The sequence below is a fragment of the Mytilus galloprovincialis genome, chromosome 6, assembly GCF_965363235.1.
Source record: "Mytilus galloprovincialis chromosome 6, xbMytGall1.hap1.1, whole genome shotgun sequence".
NCBI lineage: Eukaryota > Metazoa > Mollusca > Bivalvia > Mytilida > Mytilidae > Mytilus > Mytilus galloprovincialis.
The window spans coordinates 83,410,129-83,428,549 of record NC_134843.1 but is presented as its reverse complement, the minus strand read 5'-3'; the positions used below and the strand labels follow the sequence as shown (position 1 = coordinate 83,428,549).

The following is an 18,421-nucleotide window of genomic DNA, read 5'->3' as shown; positions in this document are numbered from 1 at the left end:
AGCACATCATAATTTGCAACAATGAAGTTCTAGTAATTTATTATAAGCTAGCAAATCTTAAAACTATCTCATATATTGACATACCTTGTTATGTTTGACAAGAATTTTGTATCAGTTGACTTTTGTTAAGAAGTAACAAAAATAAAGTCTTTTAAGCATGTTTAACACAAAACACTATGAAAAAAACAAAGACCTCTTTTAATCAGAAAATAGTGTAAAAAAACATACAAAAAATACTATCGCACTGATCTGTGTCCACACTTGTTATATATCTTCAATAATATCCTATAGTAGATATATTATATGCAGATAGATTTTTTTTCACAAATTTGATGTTGTTCCAAATGGTCAAATGTGAGCTGTTTGTCTTCCAATTTCTCACAAAAAATATCTTTGTAATTTGAACAACCCTTAAATGAAACTGATGGTGCATCAACGGGAAAACGCATACTAGTATTTCAAAATCATGTTTTTGAAAGATCTATTCTTTACCATATATTGAATCATGTATATTGTTGAACTCTGATCTAATGCTGGAAAACCTACCCCACACATACAGTCTAGAGAAATTATTAATGTAAACTGAAGGATCAAAGCAGAAGTGTAGAATATCCTAATTAGAACATTTAACCTAAGTTTGTATTTCAATGGCTATGCTAATACACATACATTCACCTTTGTCAAATATAATAACACCCATGGAAAAAAGATTACTAAAGCACTTTGCTACCAATTATTTTCTAATTATCAACTTTCTGCAAATCATCATTATACAATATACCATGTATGTTCGTTGGGTGTAAAGGTCATCTTGTGCCATCACTACCAAGATGCTATATGAGAATGCATGTTAATGAAGAGAGAAAACTAAAGGCTAATCTCGAAGCTTGTACAGCTGAATTTGAAATGTATTATTTTAGGTTCAAATGTAACAATAAGGTGGATTTGTGATATATATCCATAACTCTTGCCACCTGTGAAAATCAACACCAAACTTTTGAAATTTGATCAGTATATTTCATCTATTTCAAATATAATTTTCTAAGGGTGCAGGGAAGCTCACAAATTACTGTATACATTGTCACACTTCCTTACCCTTCAGTGTTTCAGAAAAAAATTTCTTGGTGCCCTCTGTCCTGTCATTACAACATTTAATTAAAAATAGTTAAGCTAGAAATAAATATGTAATAAGCAATGCCCTAAATTTTCTGACTTGACTGGCACATGACCATGTTCAACCCTTCCCCTTCAGTGGAATAACAAAAGGCATTAAAAATACTTAATTGACAACAGAATGGGTACAACCTTTATACTGCAAATTGATCCATCTAAAAATGTATCTAGCAAGGAATGAAAGAGAAGCAAATAATATACATGTAAAGATATTAAACCAGTTTTCCAATTTAATGTTCACTTTTCTTTATAAAATAAGTCTGCTGAAAAAAAAGCCTCTAAATTTAATTCTCACACATACACTACTTCTTTTAAGTTACAATTTGAATCTTACAATTGTACATTGTCCCATTAAACTGATTTGTCAGCACGTCATAAAAGAAGCAAAGATTATAAGTTCAAAATTGACAATTTAAAAAAAGATATAAATTTACTGAAAACATATATCAAAACAGGTGCATCTTTAAACCATATGTATTAATTCAAAACCATATATATAGATACTTATATTATCTTTAACTGAATATAAAACTATAAGAGATGTATTTCCTTTACATGTATAAATATAAAACTGAGGAGATATCTGATTCTGACTTAAATAAATCATATAAATATGGGGATAAATTAAATAAAATATACATCAGAGGAAGAGGAGATAGCCGTGTATTGGTACAAATAGTCATATTTAAAACGGAAAAATAAACAAACGTATCAAAATACTCTTACTTCATAAATCAGAAACATTAAACAGTGTATTTAATGGATAGCCGTAATTAACGTGTAAGATTTAAATCACATTACATCAATTCACAAACAGAACATTTTATTTTTACTCCTATTTTTATGGTTTAAGGTGTTCATAATCAGGATAATCTATCCTTCATAGAATAAAAAAAATTATATATAATACAATTAAATATCAAATATGACCTTGACATTTAAAGAAGTATAAGTCGCACATAAAATTAAAGGGTAACAAAAATATGTAGGAGTCCATTATAGGCCCACTCTTTTATAGAAAAAGGCTGCATCTATGAGATAGTAGGATAATGTCAATAATGTATGGAACTAATACAAAATATCTTTTGCTTTCCGAGATGCTTTCACTGATTTTTAAATACCATCCTATAGCTGAATTTTTTTTTTTTAGAAATAAATAAACCAAACCTACTCATTATAAGCCATAAATAGTAAACTTTCATAAATATGAGATGTGATAACTGCAAATAACAAATAATTAGAAAGCAAAACATATAAAAAAAAAAGATTATATAAACTTTGAGTTGCATGGAAATTACAACTTTACAACTACAATATATGTCTTATTTTACAGTGCATTCTAATAAAAGCGCCCATATCTTTAATAAGAAGTTTTAATTGAAACAAACAGTACCATTTACTGACATTTACAGATGGTTTTTTTGGCTTTATACAAGTACATAATGATCATAAAATTGAATGTTAGTAAACAAAAAATCACATAGCCTATTTCATCTGTACTTATCTTGCCTGAAAGTTGGCAGCACTTTTAGTAAGTGTCATGTAAACTAAGAAACAATCATTCAGGTCTGATTCAAAAGAAAAAGCATAGTTATTTTGGTAAATTAGGCAAAAAAAGCTGAGCATAGTGGATCAAATTATTTTTTTTATGATTTTATGCCCAAATAATTTTTTTTCAAAATTAAATTGAAGGTGTAAATTGCCTTCTACGCCTTTACCTTAATCTGCCACTGGTTTCATTCAAATTTTGTATGATGCTATTAACCTTTTGATAAAAATTTATGGTGATGAGTGAGAAAGATCAAATTATTTTGTATGGCAATCTTTTACAATTATGATAAAATCATGAAATATTTGCGACTGGACAATAAGCAAACAACAATCAATCAATCAATCAATAAAAAAAACGATGTAATTAAATCACAGAACAATTCTTTTAAAAGAAACATTTGTACAAACTTTCGAACCATATTTGGAATTCTACTAACTCCTCTAGATCTGTCATGAAAACATACTGTAAATTAAGATAGTATTGTAATAATTGCAATGGGACAATGTTTGCATGTATTAAAAAAACTAGCATTTTAAATTTCGATAGCATTATTTTCGTATGTAGCATTTTCAAAATTTGCAATAATTTATTTCAAACTTGTATCCATTAAATTAAATGTTTAACAATCACAACAATTAAACGCACACAACAATTGTGAATTATCAGTATTCAATTTAAAATTATAGTACCTTAAAAACACATTCATATTCAATTCAATTAAAGGGGCAGAATGCTACAAGAGAAAGAAGAGTACTAATTCCACCACTTAAAAGGATGATACACACAATATGTCCATTACAAAGTATTTTATCATAGTGTTAATAGGGTGTTAATAGTATGAAATTATCTGTTGATGTAACCAGTCTGACATAAGACATCAATCTTACTTCATTAGGTTACTAGTACAAGTTTTATTTATCAAGCTAAGTGCTACCTTTCTAGTCTTTTTGTCTAAGATAAATGAACCATGTATACTTCCATGAAAAGCGTTTTTTAAGAAACAATATATATTCTTGAAATTCAAAGTAAGAGTGCTATAAAAATTAAATTGATACTATATAGTGTTTTTTTTTTACTATTTCCTTGTTTGATTTTAAGAGAATTTTATGTAGACCATACCTTTTGAATTATAATGTAATTCATTTCACTGTAGAGGTTTGTTCAATTCATAATACAATACTAGACCAAGCAGTCTGGCCCATATCTTGTTCTTTGTTTCATTGACTCATTTTTTTTTTACATTTAAAATAGCAGGTAAAATCACATAAAATACCCCTTCCCCAAACCTAGCCAATTTAATTTATCTCATCCCCTTTAACTGTTGGACCTTAATTATTTTCCTTTATATGCTAATCATCATAAAGTGTTCTACAACACTGTGAAGTTTAATCAAAGTCCAACTGTTTATTAGAACTTTCGCTTACAAGGCACATGGACAGACAGAAGGACAAATAAACAGACGAATGGACAAACAAGGTGATTTCTATTACCCCACTCAAATGGTTTAATTCACAAAAACTGAAAGGGGGGAAATGACTTTCCATCATAGAACAGAAAATTATATATAGTTTGGTCTACATCATATCATTATGTTTAAAAGTGATCTCTTTCATACAAACACCAATTTAATATTTTTTTTAAAGGTAACCCTGTTCAGTTGTGTTATGTTAGTACACTCCAGATCTGATTCAAGGTTCTTGTATTTGTTCTCAGGTAAATCTGATTATGTCACAAAACGCTTTTAATACACAGAAAATTGATATGGACTCAAAATTGTCTAAATATAAATTTGGATTGAAAATTGAAGTTTATCTCATTATTTTTTATTGGAAACAGTGACATTACCTGTAAATTATGTCCTTGTACAAGCTTAAAAGCTTCAAGATCAAAATCCTACACTTTAGTTTTGAATTTATAGTAGGCTTCGTTTTTAAGCTTTTAAATTTTTATCTGATAAATGAACCCAGTTATGAATATTGCCCTTTACATTATAACTTTTATAACCTAGTACTTTTTGGGACGTCTGATAGCAACCTCATGTCTGATGATTCTCTTAATGGGAGAACCACAACTTATTTCTGAACACTCAACATGAATAGTATATGATTGATTGTTGGTTGCTTAAGGTCCAGTGGATCAAAGTATAGGAATTAAAGGATTCAAGGACTTCTCATAGCTACTTAATCAGGTTCTTGTCATTTAATGAGAATTTTGTTTGGTGACCAATAAAATTGAGAATGAAAATTCGGAATATGTCAGAGACAACAACTCGACAAGAAAGAAGATAACTTCTGTTTTTAGAAGGTCACCAATGGGTCTTCAATGCAGCAAGAAAATCCTGCACCCGGAGTTGGGCCTCTGACTGCAGTTGGCCTCTAAATAGAAATGTATAATGTTCAGTGAAAATGGACATCATACTAAACTCCTATTGTACTACATGTACATGATTACAAAAGTTTACTTCATGATACATTGTACTATAATATCAGAATGAATTAATTATGAAATATTTGCAACTGGACATTAATAGCAAGCATCAATTGATTCTGTATACTAACACTGAAATAAGATTTTTAGATGTGTATTCTATTCTCTATTCTTTATAACAAATCTGGGCAGACAATAACGGCCTCCTCAGGAGAATTGTATACCCCAGCCCTGCACCCACTTTCATGATGGAGCATAAAAAGGGTACCATTTATGTAATACATGCACTTTCACAATTTATTTTTACTGCAATATGCACCAACTGCTACAAAGCTAATATCCAAACTTAATAGATTTAAAATTAAACTTTTTAAATAAACATAAACCGATGACAAGTTGTGAGCATAAATTAGCCGACATTTAATTTTGTCTATTTCCATAAACAAGTAATTATTTAAGAGTAAAACTAGAAACGGATTAGATCTTAAATGTGATAAACCACAGTCAAAGTAGCTATATGAATGAAAACTTCATAAGTTATTGATGAGTTTCACTCCACCGTTTTTCATTCATGAAAATCTCACAATAAAGTACTTGTCAATTATTAAAGAACTTTTTCTTTGAAGATAGATTATGCTTTTAAGAATATGCAACAAGATTTAACAGCACTGAAAAAAGTCTCGTCACATTAAATAAACAAATTGTCAATGAATTGTTCCAAAAACTAAGTTAGAATATCGAAAAAGTTTGATCCTTGATGCATAGAGCTACCTGCGTTTACGTAAGAAAGGCTCCCCATAAAGAACAGGTTAATACAGTGTGTGTCATATCATGTTCTGACACTTTTCAACTTTTTACAATAAACCAAAGTATTAGTAGTACACAATATATCTTGAATTACCTGTACAAAAATATATAATCATAAATCTATTTTTTTTTGTCTGACTTCAGAGTTAAAATAAAAATAATTTAAGCTTCTACACATTTGCTTCAGCATTTAATATTATACCAGACCTATATCCTTGTCATTCATTGCATGATGTCATGAAATTTCTCAGAAATATTAAAATTGTGCTTTCCCTTTCTTCACTAGGAAATAAATTTAAAACAATTTAATCAGTATTGAGTAACAGCATCATTAAATATTGACCACTGTTATGTGATGCTGGCCATCTCAAGAAATGAAAAAAAAATCAACGCCATTTATAATCAATTGGGAGGACAATTCAGTCTGTTCAGTTACAAAGTTTCAAAATTAGTAATCAAATATTGTTCTTACTCATATTTCTCTTTATTTTGTTTTTTTCAGTTTTGTGTGTGAAATATGATAAACATCATTAATTTTTTGACAATAATAACTGAAAATTATAATTTTACTTTATGAATTTGACAAAATTTGACGATAGATATTATTTCCGGATGGGATCTCTCCCTCGATGTTTTAATTAGATTTTGAGTTATAATCATTTTGCTTCACGCAAACCTAAGCCATTCATAAAAGTATAAAAGATGCATGCAAAATATGAATGCTTGATTGATAAACATCCACACAAGCTGTTTTACACTACATGTACCATACACAGAGGTGGGGGTATAAAAACAAGACAAACCACAAATATCAAAAGGAAAATCTAACATGCCTCCTTCTGAGTTGTTACCATATAATTCCTGTAATTTATTGGTGTGTACAATACTGCAAACAATTACAATTGTTTCCCATTGTAAATGTAACATGTAAATACATATCTGACACATGTTAAACTACTATTTTATAACAAAAATTTGGTCTTGATATTTCATTCACAAGAATGACACTTTTTCAGTGAGAAGGTTTTGAATTTTACTGATTAAACAAAAACTAGCAGCTCATTCACCCTGTCAACAAAGACCGATCTTAATATGCAGTCATCTATGAAAAGGTCGAGCCTACCCATTTTGTTTGTAAGTTTTCCCCGACATACAAAATATAATTTATTTGTACTATAAACTGCTCAAATATATTCATTCTTACTTTGCCAGTAAGTAAAAGCAAATTTGTTCAAACAAGATCTATAGAAAAAACCTGAATGAAAAATACTCGAGACGGTCGTTTAAAACAGCTCGCAAATCCATAATTCATTCACAAAGTCTTCATTCATCAGTTTTTAAACCAAGCACCCATTTAATTTTTTGTTATAAATAAAGTAATAATAATAATAAAATATGATTTAGCTACTTCATTTTCAATATTTATGTAAACGATTTAACAAACTGTTTAAATATAGATTGAGATAAAATCATAATGTACCAAGTCCCCATTTGAATATCGCTGCTCAAGTCTTTTCTTTACAAATAATGTGGTTATCATGTATAAACTTGACCACCAAAGATGAAAAACAATTACTGTAAATATTAATTGATATTCTGTACCAATTGAATATATTACCATATGATTTGAAATTTATTTAATTCATAGATTTCTTTATTTAAAACCATAATCACATTTATTTACAAGGAATAAAAATACAGATTATTCTTTTAAAAAGAAATTATAACTTTCGACCAATCATATTGAAAGAAAGGGGACACAGTAGCAACTTCTCATGTTTCATGGTTGGTATGTTATTTAGGCCTTACTATAGTGTGTGATCATCTACTAATTCTCAGAAAAATCAATTGTATAGAATGCACTGCAAAGCCTAACAAAAAGAGAGATAATTCCTTAAATCTTTGAATGTTTCCTTATTTGAGTTGAGAATTAGGTAACTATCAACTATAAACAACAAAAGTAATTGGTTTGATAGACTTTTACCAACAATGCCTTTCTTAAGAATATCCACATATCATCTGATTGTAAAGACATTTCTTTATAATACGGTATAGCTGGTTATTTTCGCAGAGTATAAATTTTCGCTTATTTTCGCAGATTGAACAAAATCGCTAAAATAAATTCCGCCAATTTAAAAGTGTACATGCAAAGGTATTGATGAAAGATTTGAATCCACCAAATTAATATTACTGCTAAAATATTTCGTATGCCTTATTAAATGAAAATCGTGAAATTTTACACCCTTGAAAATAACCTGCTATACCTTGGAAATGATAACCATGTATACCTTTAAAGCACTAAATGTCCACTGTGGTCAATTTAATTTAAACGTATAGAACTAATGATAGTTTAATGAATAAAACAAGTTTTGTTACCATTTTAATGCCAGAAAGGTTATCTAATATGGATCTGAAAAGGGACCTTCTTAAATGTGTTCTACATTAAAACCCTAAAACAGTAACAATACACCAGTATGATATGACCTTTAGTATTTAACAATATCTTCATAGGGCTTTGATGTTGAAACTTCAAAAAGTCACCAAAACTGGGTTTTAGTACCCTGACCTTAATATTTTTGTCCAAGGCCCTAGTTAGATTTTTATCTTGATTTTATCTGTGAGTCATACATGCATTAAGTGGCTAAAAATGATGAAAGGGTAATACAGAACTTTTAATCTAAATGACCACTATACAATTCAAATTGTTAATCCTCTTTTTGGCTCAACACACAGAATACAAGTCTTTCTTTATATGTCAGGTGTCACCTTTTTGTACTTAAACTGAGACACAAGGAACTTTTTTTTTAAATATTCCGTTAAAACTGTTTTATTGGTGTGTTTTCCATACTTTGGAACTTAACAACAATCAAGTGTAACGTACATGTGGTTTCATAAAAAGGACATCTCAGGTGCATAACATCACATTATAAATGTGAAATTTTATATATTTTATTGCTGATACCATAAAAATTATGCAAATGAGTAACATCGTAATTGACATATACAGTGTAAATAAACAGACATTGATATCTTTCGATGCATGTGCAGAAAGGTAATTGCCCCATATAGATAGTAACACTTTTTTACAGTTATGTAATAACAACTGGAAATGTGCACAATATTTACTACAAAAGGAAGCTAACATTACAGTTAAGGCAATTAAGAGCACAACATGAAGTCATTTGGTAAATATATAAGGATGTAAACAAACCTAAATTGGTTTGGACAATCTATAAATGCTGTGAAATTAAGACAGGTCTAAAATACAAAATCATCTTAAGTTTTTCAGTTATTTCTTCTTTTGTTTGCACTTTTTATGTCTAGTCCTTCTTCAAAAAACAATAAAAACAATAAATTCAACTACATGAAGTGATCTGAACAACAATAGACACATATTATAACAGCTAACCAAGGTAACTGTACCTTTTATCAAATTCAAGACATTGATTTGAGCAGGGCATCTCCATCCCAGCTCAAAAAAAAAAAAAAAAAAAAAAAACAACAACAAAACAACAAAAAAAAAAGAAAAAACACATAACACAACACAAGAAAACATTTACAAAATAAACCCACATACACAGACAGACAGGACAGACCTTGCAAATGAATGGTCTATGGTATAAAATCATTGTGCTTAGTTTAACAATAAATGACACAAGAGACATATACACTATATTAGGAGATACATGTAACTGTTCTGTACAATAAAATAAATCTCAATTTTGCATTATTTTTAAGTTCATCAGAGCAAGGAGACAGTTATTGGTATATGCAAACACTGATGCCTGAAATAACTGACTGGTCTTAAACCCCTGCAATAACACGAGTGCACACACTTAAATGTCCCACCTGCTTTACTGACCAAAACGTTTTTATGTTGATAGTCTTGAATATACAGTTTTACTACAAGTTTCTTAACATGATACAAGAAAATGAGGTCAAATTCAGATCGATGCAGAGCCAGAGATACAAGTAAATCATTCATTTTTTTATATGAATAAGGCGTTACACTAGTTACACCTGCCAGTTGGACATGTACACCTTGCAATCATTCCTTACACCAAATTTAGTTCACTTATTGCATAAAGAATCAGAAAAACAGAATAAAATACAAAACCTGAACTTTTACCACTGAACCATGAAAATGAGGTCAAGGTCAGATGACAACTGCCAGTTGTACTGTACATTTTACAATTATTCTATACTATAAATATACTAGACTACTTAGAGGATATGAGATAAGGACTTAATTGAACTTTGGTCACTGATCCATGAAACGAAGGTTGGGGTCAAGTGAAAACTTTAACTGTCTGACCTTGCAAGGAATGCACATACCAAATATAGTTATCCTTTTACTCATTTAATATTAGAGAGAAATTAAAACATTTAAAACTAGAGCTCTAAAGAGCCTGTGTCGCTCACCTTGGTCTATGTGAATATTAAACAAAGGAAGCAGATGATTGATTGATTGTTGGTTGCTTTACGCCGCATAAGCACAAAAAGATGGATTCATGACAAAATTGTGTTTTGGTGATGGTGATGTGTATGTACATCTTACTTTACTGAACATTCTTGCTGCTTACAATTATCTCTATCTATAATGAACTTGACCCAGTAGTTTCAGTGGAAAATGTTAGTAAAAATTTATAAATTTTATAAAAATTGTTAAAAATTGACTATAAAGGACAATAACTCCTTAGGGGGTCAATTGACCATTTTGGTCATGTTGACTTATTTTTTTTTATCTTACTTTGCTGTACATTATTGCTGTTTACAGTTTATCTCTATCTATAATAATATTCAAGATAATAACAAAAAACGGCAAAATTTCCTTAAAATTACCAATTCAGGGGCAGCAACCTAACAAAGGGTTGTCTGATCCATCCGAAAATTTCAGGGCAGATAGATCTTGACCTAATAAACAATTTAGCGCCAATCAGATTTGCTCTAAATGCTTTGGTTTTTAAGTTATAAGCCAAAAACTGCATTTTACCCCTATGTTCTATTTTTAGCCGTGGCGGCCATCTTAGTTAGATGGTCGGATCACCGGACACATTTTTTAAACTTAATACCCAAATGATGATTGTGGCCAAGTTTGGATTAAATTGGCACAGTAGTTTCAGAGTAGAAGATTTTTGTAAAAGATTATTAAGATTTACCAAAAATGGTTAAAAATTAACTATAAAGGGCAATAACTACTAAAGGGGTCAACTGACCATATTGGTCATGTTGACTTATTTGTGAATCGTACTTTGCTGAACATTATTGCTGTTTACAGTTTATCTCTATCTATAATAATATTCAAGATAATAACCAAAAACAGCAAAATTTCCTTAAAATTAACAATTCAGGGGAAGCAACCCAACAACGGGTTGTCTGATTCATCTGAAAATTTCAGGGCAGATAGATCTTGACCTGATAAACAATTTTACCCACATCCCATTTGCTCTAAATGCTTTGGTTTTTGAGTTATAAGCCAAAAACTGCATTTTACCCCTATGTTCTATTTTTAGCCATGGCAGCCATCTTGGTTAGTTGGCCGGGTCACCGGACACATTTTTTAAACTAGATACTCCAATGATGATTGTGGCCAAGTTTGGTTTAATTTGGCTCAGTAGTTTCAGAGGAGAAGATTTTTGTAAAAGTTAACGCAGGACGACGCCGGACGCCGGACGCCAAGTGATGAGAAAAGCTCACTTGGCCATTCGGGCCAGGTGAGCTAAATATCTGACATCTTTTTTCAAGAAGTCACTAAATCCATGAAAATGTGGTCAAGGACAATAGACATATGACAGTTGTAAACTTTACAACCTTCTTAAATATAAAACTTTAAAGTAGTTTAATATAAAGGTATATAGTATTTTTTTACAGAGACAAGTGCCTGTGTACCAATGGTAGCAATTAAGATATTATGTACAAACACTATTAATTTGCTCTGACTTATCTGGTGGCAGTAAATTGACACCTATAATTAGACAGTATCATATTTTGTCAACAATATTGTTGAAATAATTGATGTTCTTTATCTGTAATTACTTTAAGTCTTAAGATGTTGCACTATGTTTTGCATGTTGAACCTCCTTATCAATAAAGTCTTGTCAATTGATATAACTATTACATACAACAGGTTCAGGTAGATGTTTAAAAAGCTGCTGTTACTTTTGATAACTTTATATATATATATCAATGAATTTTTCTAATAATCAGGTACCACCAGCATCAAGTGTTATTTTAATTTGCAATGAAAAATAGATTTCTTGGAAATAATTTGAAGTTAATATGAACTAGCATATATACATATACTTATTTAATAATTAAACTGCAGACAGCTATTAATTTAACATTTCATGTAAAAGGAAAATTTGCATTTTGACTTGTATTAACACTATTTATTCAAATTGATTGATAGTTGGTTGCTTAACGTCCAGTTGCAAATATGTCATGCATATTCAGGACAAGCCATTTATTCTAAAAAATGTTTAAACTGCAGACAACTATAAACATCAACAGAGCCAAAAGCCAAATTGGTATTTAAACATGCAAACTATATATTCTAGAAGAAAAAAGTTAAAAAACAAACAGCTATAAACATCAACTGAAGCAAATACTAAGTTTGCATTTATGATATAAAAGCAACAATTATAATTAAACTAAAAAAGAGTGATTTTCTACCTGTAATATTAAAACTACCTACCATGTATGGAATGACTAAGAGAGCAACATAACTTCTCCAGGTATATAAATTCATCTTAATTATCCATATAAATAGTCACTTCTTTAAAAACATATTAAATTGTAAAAACTTTAAAACAGTCTCCATTCAGACAAAAGCTATAATTCTTTGTGAAGATGAGTTTATTTTCTATCGTTTTACAGCCATAAAAATAACTTATGATCGTATTATCTTAAACTGCTTAGGAATCATAATATAAAAAGACAAGCTTAAAATTCTTTTTTAACAGAAGACTGTTGGAAGTTTTCTTGAAGTACATTTGTGTATTTACTGTATATATAAGTAATTTACATGATTGACAAAACAACGATGTCAATGTCTCCAGCGTCTGTGACAGACAGGTAATCAACCAATCAGAACAGGTGACAGGTAAATGATTTCCCAAGCAAATTTGTTTGAATGAAAATTTAAAGGGCTTGTTTCGCTATCGCAGCAGTCGTGATAAGGGATTAACTTCAGGTAATACAGCACTTTAATAAGTAAACAGCAAGAGACTTATATCCATTTGAAGGAGGAAAAAAAAAAAACATCTTTTTTTTTTAAATATCAAGACAATATAGACTTTTCCAATTTACCACTTTAAAAATACAAATGCAAGCAATCTTTTAAGAACAGCTAATTTTACAACAGAAATTAATTAAATAAATTGTTTTACAAACACTTCAGGTATATAAGTATCAGTTATGATCAACATACATAGAGATTAATTTATCCATTTCTGGCTTAGATTTATTTATACTGTAAAGTAAAATAATGTGTTCTAACATTGAGTCAAAAAAAGTACTAATGAGAACTTTAATGGGCAAATATGAGAGTGGATAAAAGTTCTTTATACTAAATATGGTTGACCTTATAGTAAACAGACTGATAAATACACTTAACAAACTTCAAATTGACCAATGAACCAAGAAAACGAGGTCAAGGCCAGATAAACCTAGTACAAAGACATGTACACTTTACAGTCATTTCATACACCAAAATATATTTGACATATTGATTACATACATCAAAACTAATATGGTTGATCAATAAACCATGGAAATGAGGTCAAGTTAAAATAAACTTAAAGAGATAGATAGATATGTACATATAAAAAATAATTCCCAACAACAAATAAACTTGACCTATAGCTTATAGTATCAGGGAAACAGAACTTATCCTGAAAACTTGAGAATGACCATTGAACCATAAACATGAAGTCAAGGTCATGTTCTTCTCACATTCATTCCATATGCAAAATATTGTTAACTTTTTGCTTATTGTATCACAGAAAACGACCAAAACCATGAACACTTGTCTTTCAATCGTGTCAATATAAAAAAGAAGATGTTGTATCATCATGCCACTGGTATGATTACCAATGAGACAACTCTTCACAAGAGACCAATGACACAGAATAACTATAGGTCAATGTAAGGTAAGATAATATTCTAATTTTAAAAACTCTAAGGAGGATGACTCCCAACAAACATTGATCAGCCTTGATGTCCCAAATTGCCTGAAGAATACTGTAAAAATCGCTTATAAAAAATGTGAGAACTGTAGATGTAAGAGCACTAATGTTGAAAGAAAGGACATGAGCATTTCATCTTCTCCCCTCCCTGCTAAGTGGCTGCATAACTGAAACACTACACAACTACCAGCCTTAAAATTTCATTTTAAATTATCATGCCTCAAATAATATCTTTCTGATTAAAACCTGTGCTTGGTCATACTGCTAAATGTCTTGTCAAAAATGGGGATGCCTAATCAGATTCTGTGTGTTGGTAGAGTTCTACTTTTTCTACACGTTTACAATATTTGGTTTTTAATTTTTTGTCAACTTGTTTTTGTTCTAGCTCTGCTAGAAATATTTTCTATTAAACATTAAATAAACATGCAACAATCAATCAAGTATTCCATCAAATTTACCATTGTGAGATTAGATTTATTCACTACATATCTAGATCTGAAACACTTAGGCCACGTTAGTAGGTACAATGATTGATTTTTACTCTTCAATATTTAACCTACAAAAATATGGACTATAGAGGGAAATGGACTAAAATTTTTGCTGAACCATTTTAATTTTTACTATTTTTTTAAATCTTTAAAATTGTGTGAGGGTAAACATGAAATAAAAGAAGGATAGATAGGCAAAAAAATAAAAATAAATAAATTTACTATATATATTTGTATGCCTTTGTGTATAAATGGTCAAATGTCCATGCTGACCTTGCAATTGAACCCAATTTCTTTTTAAAATATTTTTGTTTGAACTTATTCTCTCTTTATATATTGCACTTTAAATATTTTGATAACTTATTAAAACAGATAAACTTAAGATGTCATACAGTACAACTATATAAAAAAGTACCAGTTGGTCTTTAAAACAATGCTGTTTACTTTGACAAATTCTCCAACAGACACCAAGCCATTGAGAACAACTAAAATTTATTCTTCCCTCTCACCGTAGTTTAAAAAGTCATTCATAAACCAAACTTCTCAATACTATTGTTTATTTAGAATAATTCCTTGTTGAAATGAAAATACTCACACATAAAGAAAACTAGAAATTTGATCTGTTTGAATAAGAAGGATGTGGAAATCTGTGAATGAAAATTAAGCCCTATACATTGAATGGCTATTAAACTGACAGATTTAACATAGTGTTAATTTGATAAGCTAGAGTCTCTGATCCTGAAGACACATATTAAAGTGTCATTAGAAGAAATCTTTTAAGTGTCAGTAACATATCTAGTCAGGCAGTTTCGTGACACCATTTACTTTTTTCCAGGGTTTTTCAGTTTTTTTCACAGGTTCTTTTGTACATTGCTGTTTTTTAGTAATAACTGTGTGTGTCAATTATTTCTATAATACCTGTTAATTTGTGAAAAAAGAAGAACAAATTTCACTGAATCTTCTTTCTGTTTATTAGTCAATAGCTGACATTGTAATATGGTTAAGATGCACTACAATGTGTAAAATGACTAGAAAAATGTAAATTATTATGAAATCAGGTTTAATCCACCATTTTTTACATAAGAAAATGCCTGTACCAATTAAGTCAGGAATATGACAGTTGTTTAACTGTTGGTATCCAATTATTTGATGTGTTTAGGCTTTGATGATGATTTTGCCATTTGGTTAGGGACTTTCCATTTAGAATTTTCCACGGAGTTCAATATTTTTTATTTTAACTAAATTAAGAAGATATTAAACTCTTGTAACATGATCTCAGAAAACAAAAATGAGGTTATCAGAATTGAACAAGACTATCTGTCAACAGTGAGCTATCAACAAGTTTTGTTTGTAGTCACTTATGAACAAGACTTACATCTGTCAACAGTGAGCTGTCAACAAGTTTCATATTTAGTCACTTAAGTACATGACTTATCTGTCAACCTGAGTGAGCTGTGAACAAGTAATGTTTGTAGTCACTTATGAACATGACTTATCAGTCAAAAGTAAAATCACAAAAATATTGAACTTAGAGGAAAATCAATTCGGAAAGTCCATAAGCACATGGCAAAATCAAATAACAAAACGCATCAAAAACGAATGGACAAGAACTGTCATATTCCTAACTTGGTACAGGCATTTTCAAATGTAGAAAATGGTGGATTAAACCTGGTTTTATAGTGCTGACCCTCTCACTTTGATGACAGTCTCATCAAATTCCGTTATATTTACATTGATGCCTTAACTAAACAGACACAATAAATAAAATAGTCAAAATATGGGTACATCAGTCATCATCGTATAACAATTTTAAAAGGAACAATTTAACAGAACACAAAAAAACACCTATCTACAAACACGTCAGAAAATTTTATATGTCACATAAATTTGTCGTTTAATGTGGATGCAAACAGTTCTAAAGTTTACATAGGCAACAACAGTGAGCTGTGAACAAGTAATGTATGTTTTCACTTATGGACAAGACTTATCTGTCAACAGTGAGCTGTGAACAAGTTTTGTTTGGATTCACTTATGAACAAGACTTATCTGTCAACAGTGAGGTGTGAACAAGTTTTGTTTGAAGTCACTTATGAACAAGACTTATCTGTCAACAGTGAGCTGTGAACAAGTAATGTATGTTGTCACTGATGGACAAGACTTATCTGTCAACAGTGATGTGTCAACAAGTTTTTTTTAAGTCACTTATGAACAAGACTTAAAGTCAACAGTGAACTGTGAACACGTTTTGTTTGTAGTCACTTATGAACATGACTTAATCTGTCAACAGTGAGCTGTCAACAAGTTTTGTTTAAAGTCACTTATGAACAAGACTTATCAGTCAACAGTGAGCTGTGCACATGTGCAAGTTTTGTTTGTAGTCACTTAAGAACATGACTTATCTGTCAACAGTGAGTTGTGAACAAGTAATGTAAGTAGTCACTTATGAACAAGACTTATCTGTCAACAGTGAGCTGTGAACAAGTTATATATGTTGTCACTTATGGACAAGACTTATCTGTCAACAGTAATGTGTCAACAAGTTTTTTTTAAGTCACTTATGAACAAAACTTATAAGTCAACAGTGAACTGTGAACAAGTTTTGTTTGTAGTCACTTATGAACATGACTTATCTGTCAACAGTAAGCTGTCAACAAGTTTTGTTTGACGTCACTTATGAACAAGACTTATCAGTCAACAGTGAGCTGTGCACATGTGCAAGTTTTGTTTGTAGTCACTTAAGAACATGACTTATCTGTCAACAGTGAGTTGTGAACAAGTTTTGTTTGTAGTCACTTAAGAACATGACTTATCTGTCAACAGTGAGTTGTGAACAAGTTTTGTTAGTAGTCACTTATGAACAAGACTTATAATCTGTCAAAAGGAAACTGTGAACAAGTGAAATTTCAGTCACTTATGCACTTGACTAAAGTGAAAACAGCCAAACAGTGAACAAGGATATAGGTTGTAAAATTATACTTCTAACTTTAAAACTGGTCGCTTCTCAATGCCTATTCATCGTTGTCAGATTATCTTAATTAAAGCTTGGATAAGTGTTATGATGATATAGTACAAAAATGACTTGTTATCAATCATTTATTTAACCTCATGATATATTTAAAACCTTAAGGCACACTTAAAATGAACCTAGAGGTTTTGAAAAGTTTTATTTACACACAGGTACTCATAATAGGGTTCAATGTCAAATATCAAAGATTTTGCATTGCAAAGCTTTGAAAAGTTTAGATGTTAGCCAAATATACTACTATCTTCATTTTTGTAATTGCTGAAAAACATATTATCATATAGGTACTTAAATTTGTGCTGCCATTTGAACTTTCAATACACCAATAGTGATACATAATTTAGCAATTAATTAACCTTTATTACCACAGGGATGAAAACCCTTCAACAGTTCATTCATCAAATTAGATCATATTCTGTATATTTTTGTAACATTTGCCATACATACTATTTATTTCCCAAGCACTTGTTTATTCATAAACCATTTAAAGACATTTAAACCTTAACAAAAAAGGTACCACTATCCTCAATGATTCATTTGAATGTATCTTGCGAGATATCTTGTGGTTTCTGTGGTCTGTCACGTACTCAACAGCGCTTATTCAAGGTTATTATATCATTTTATATTAACCGCATACTTCACTTTTTCAAGCATCTGTACAATAAAAGAGATACAATGAAATTAGTAGGTAAAAACCACATCACTACGATTTAATGATGGGAACTTCAAAGTTTTGCTCATATTTTGTGGTTTCTATATACAGAAA

At 30.1% G+C, this 18,421-nt stretch overlaps 1 protein-coding gene across 4 annotated transcripts in view; it reads right to left on the bottom strand.

The window, feature by feature from the left end:
- LOC143080528 (A disintegrin and metalloproteinase with thrombospondin motifs 16-like) overlaps nt 1-18,421 on the bottom strand; it is a 77,380-nt gene that overhangs the window by 40,130 nt on the left and 18,829 nt on the right. For 3 of the 4 annotated variants that reach the window (XM_076256405.1, XM_076256408.1, XM_076256406.1), the window contains exon 1: nt 12,654-12,932. The exons of the other annotated variant lie outside the window; for it this stretch is intronic. In XM_076256405.1, the coding sequence (XP_076112520.1) occupies nt 12,654-12,707 (54 nt within the window). In that variant the 5' untranslated portion in view covers nt 12,708-12,932. Of the gene's footprint in view, nt 1-12,653; nt 12,933-18,421 lie in introns of those variants that run through there. 4 annotated transcript variants of the gene reach the window in all.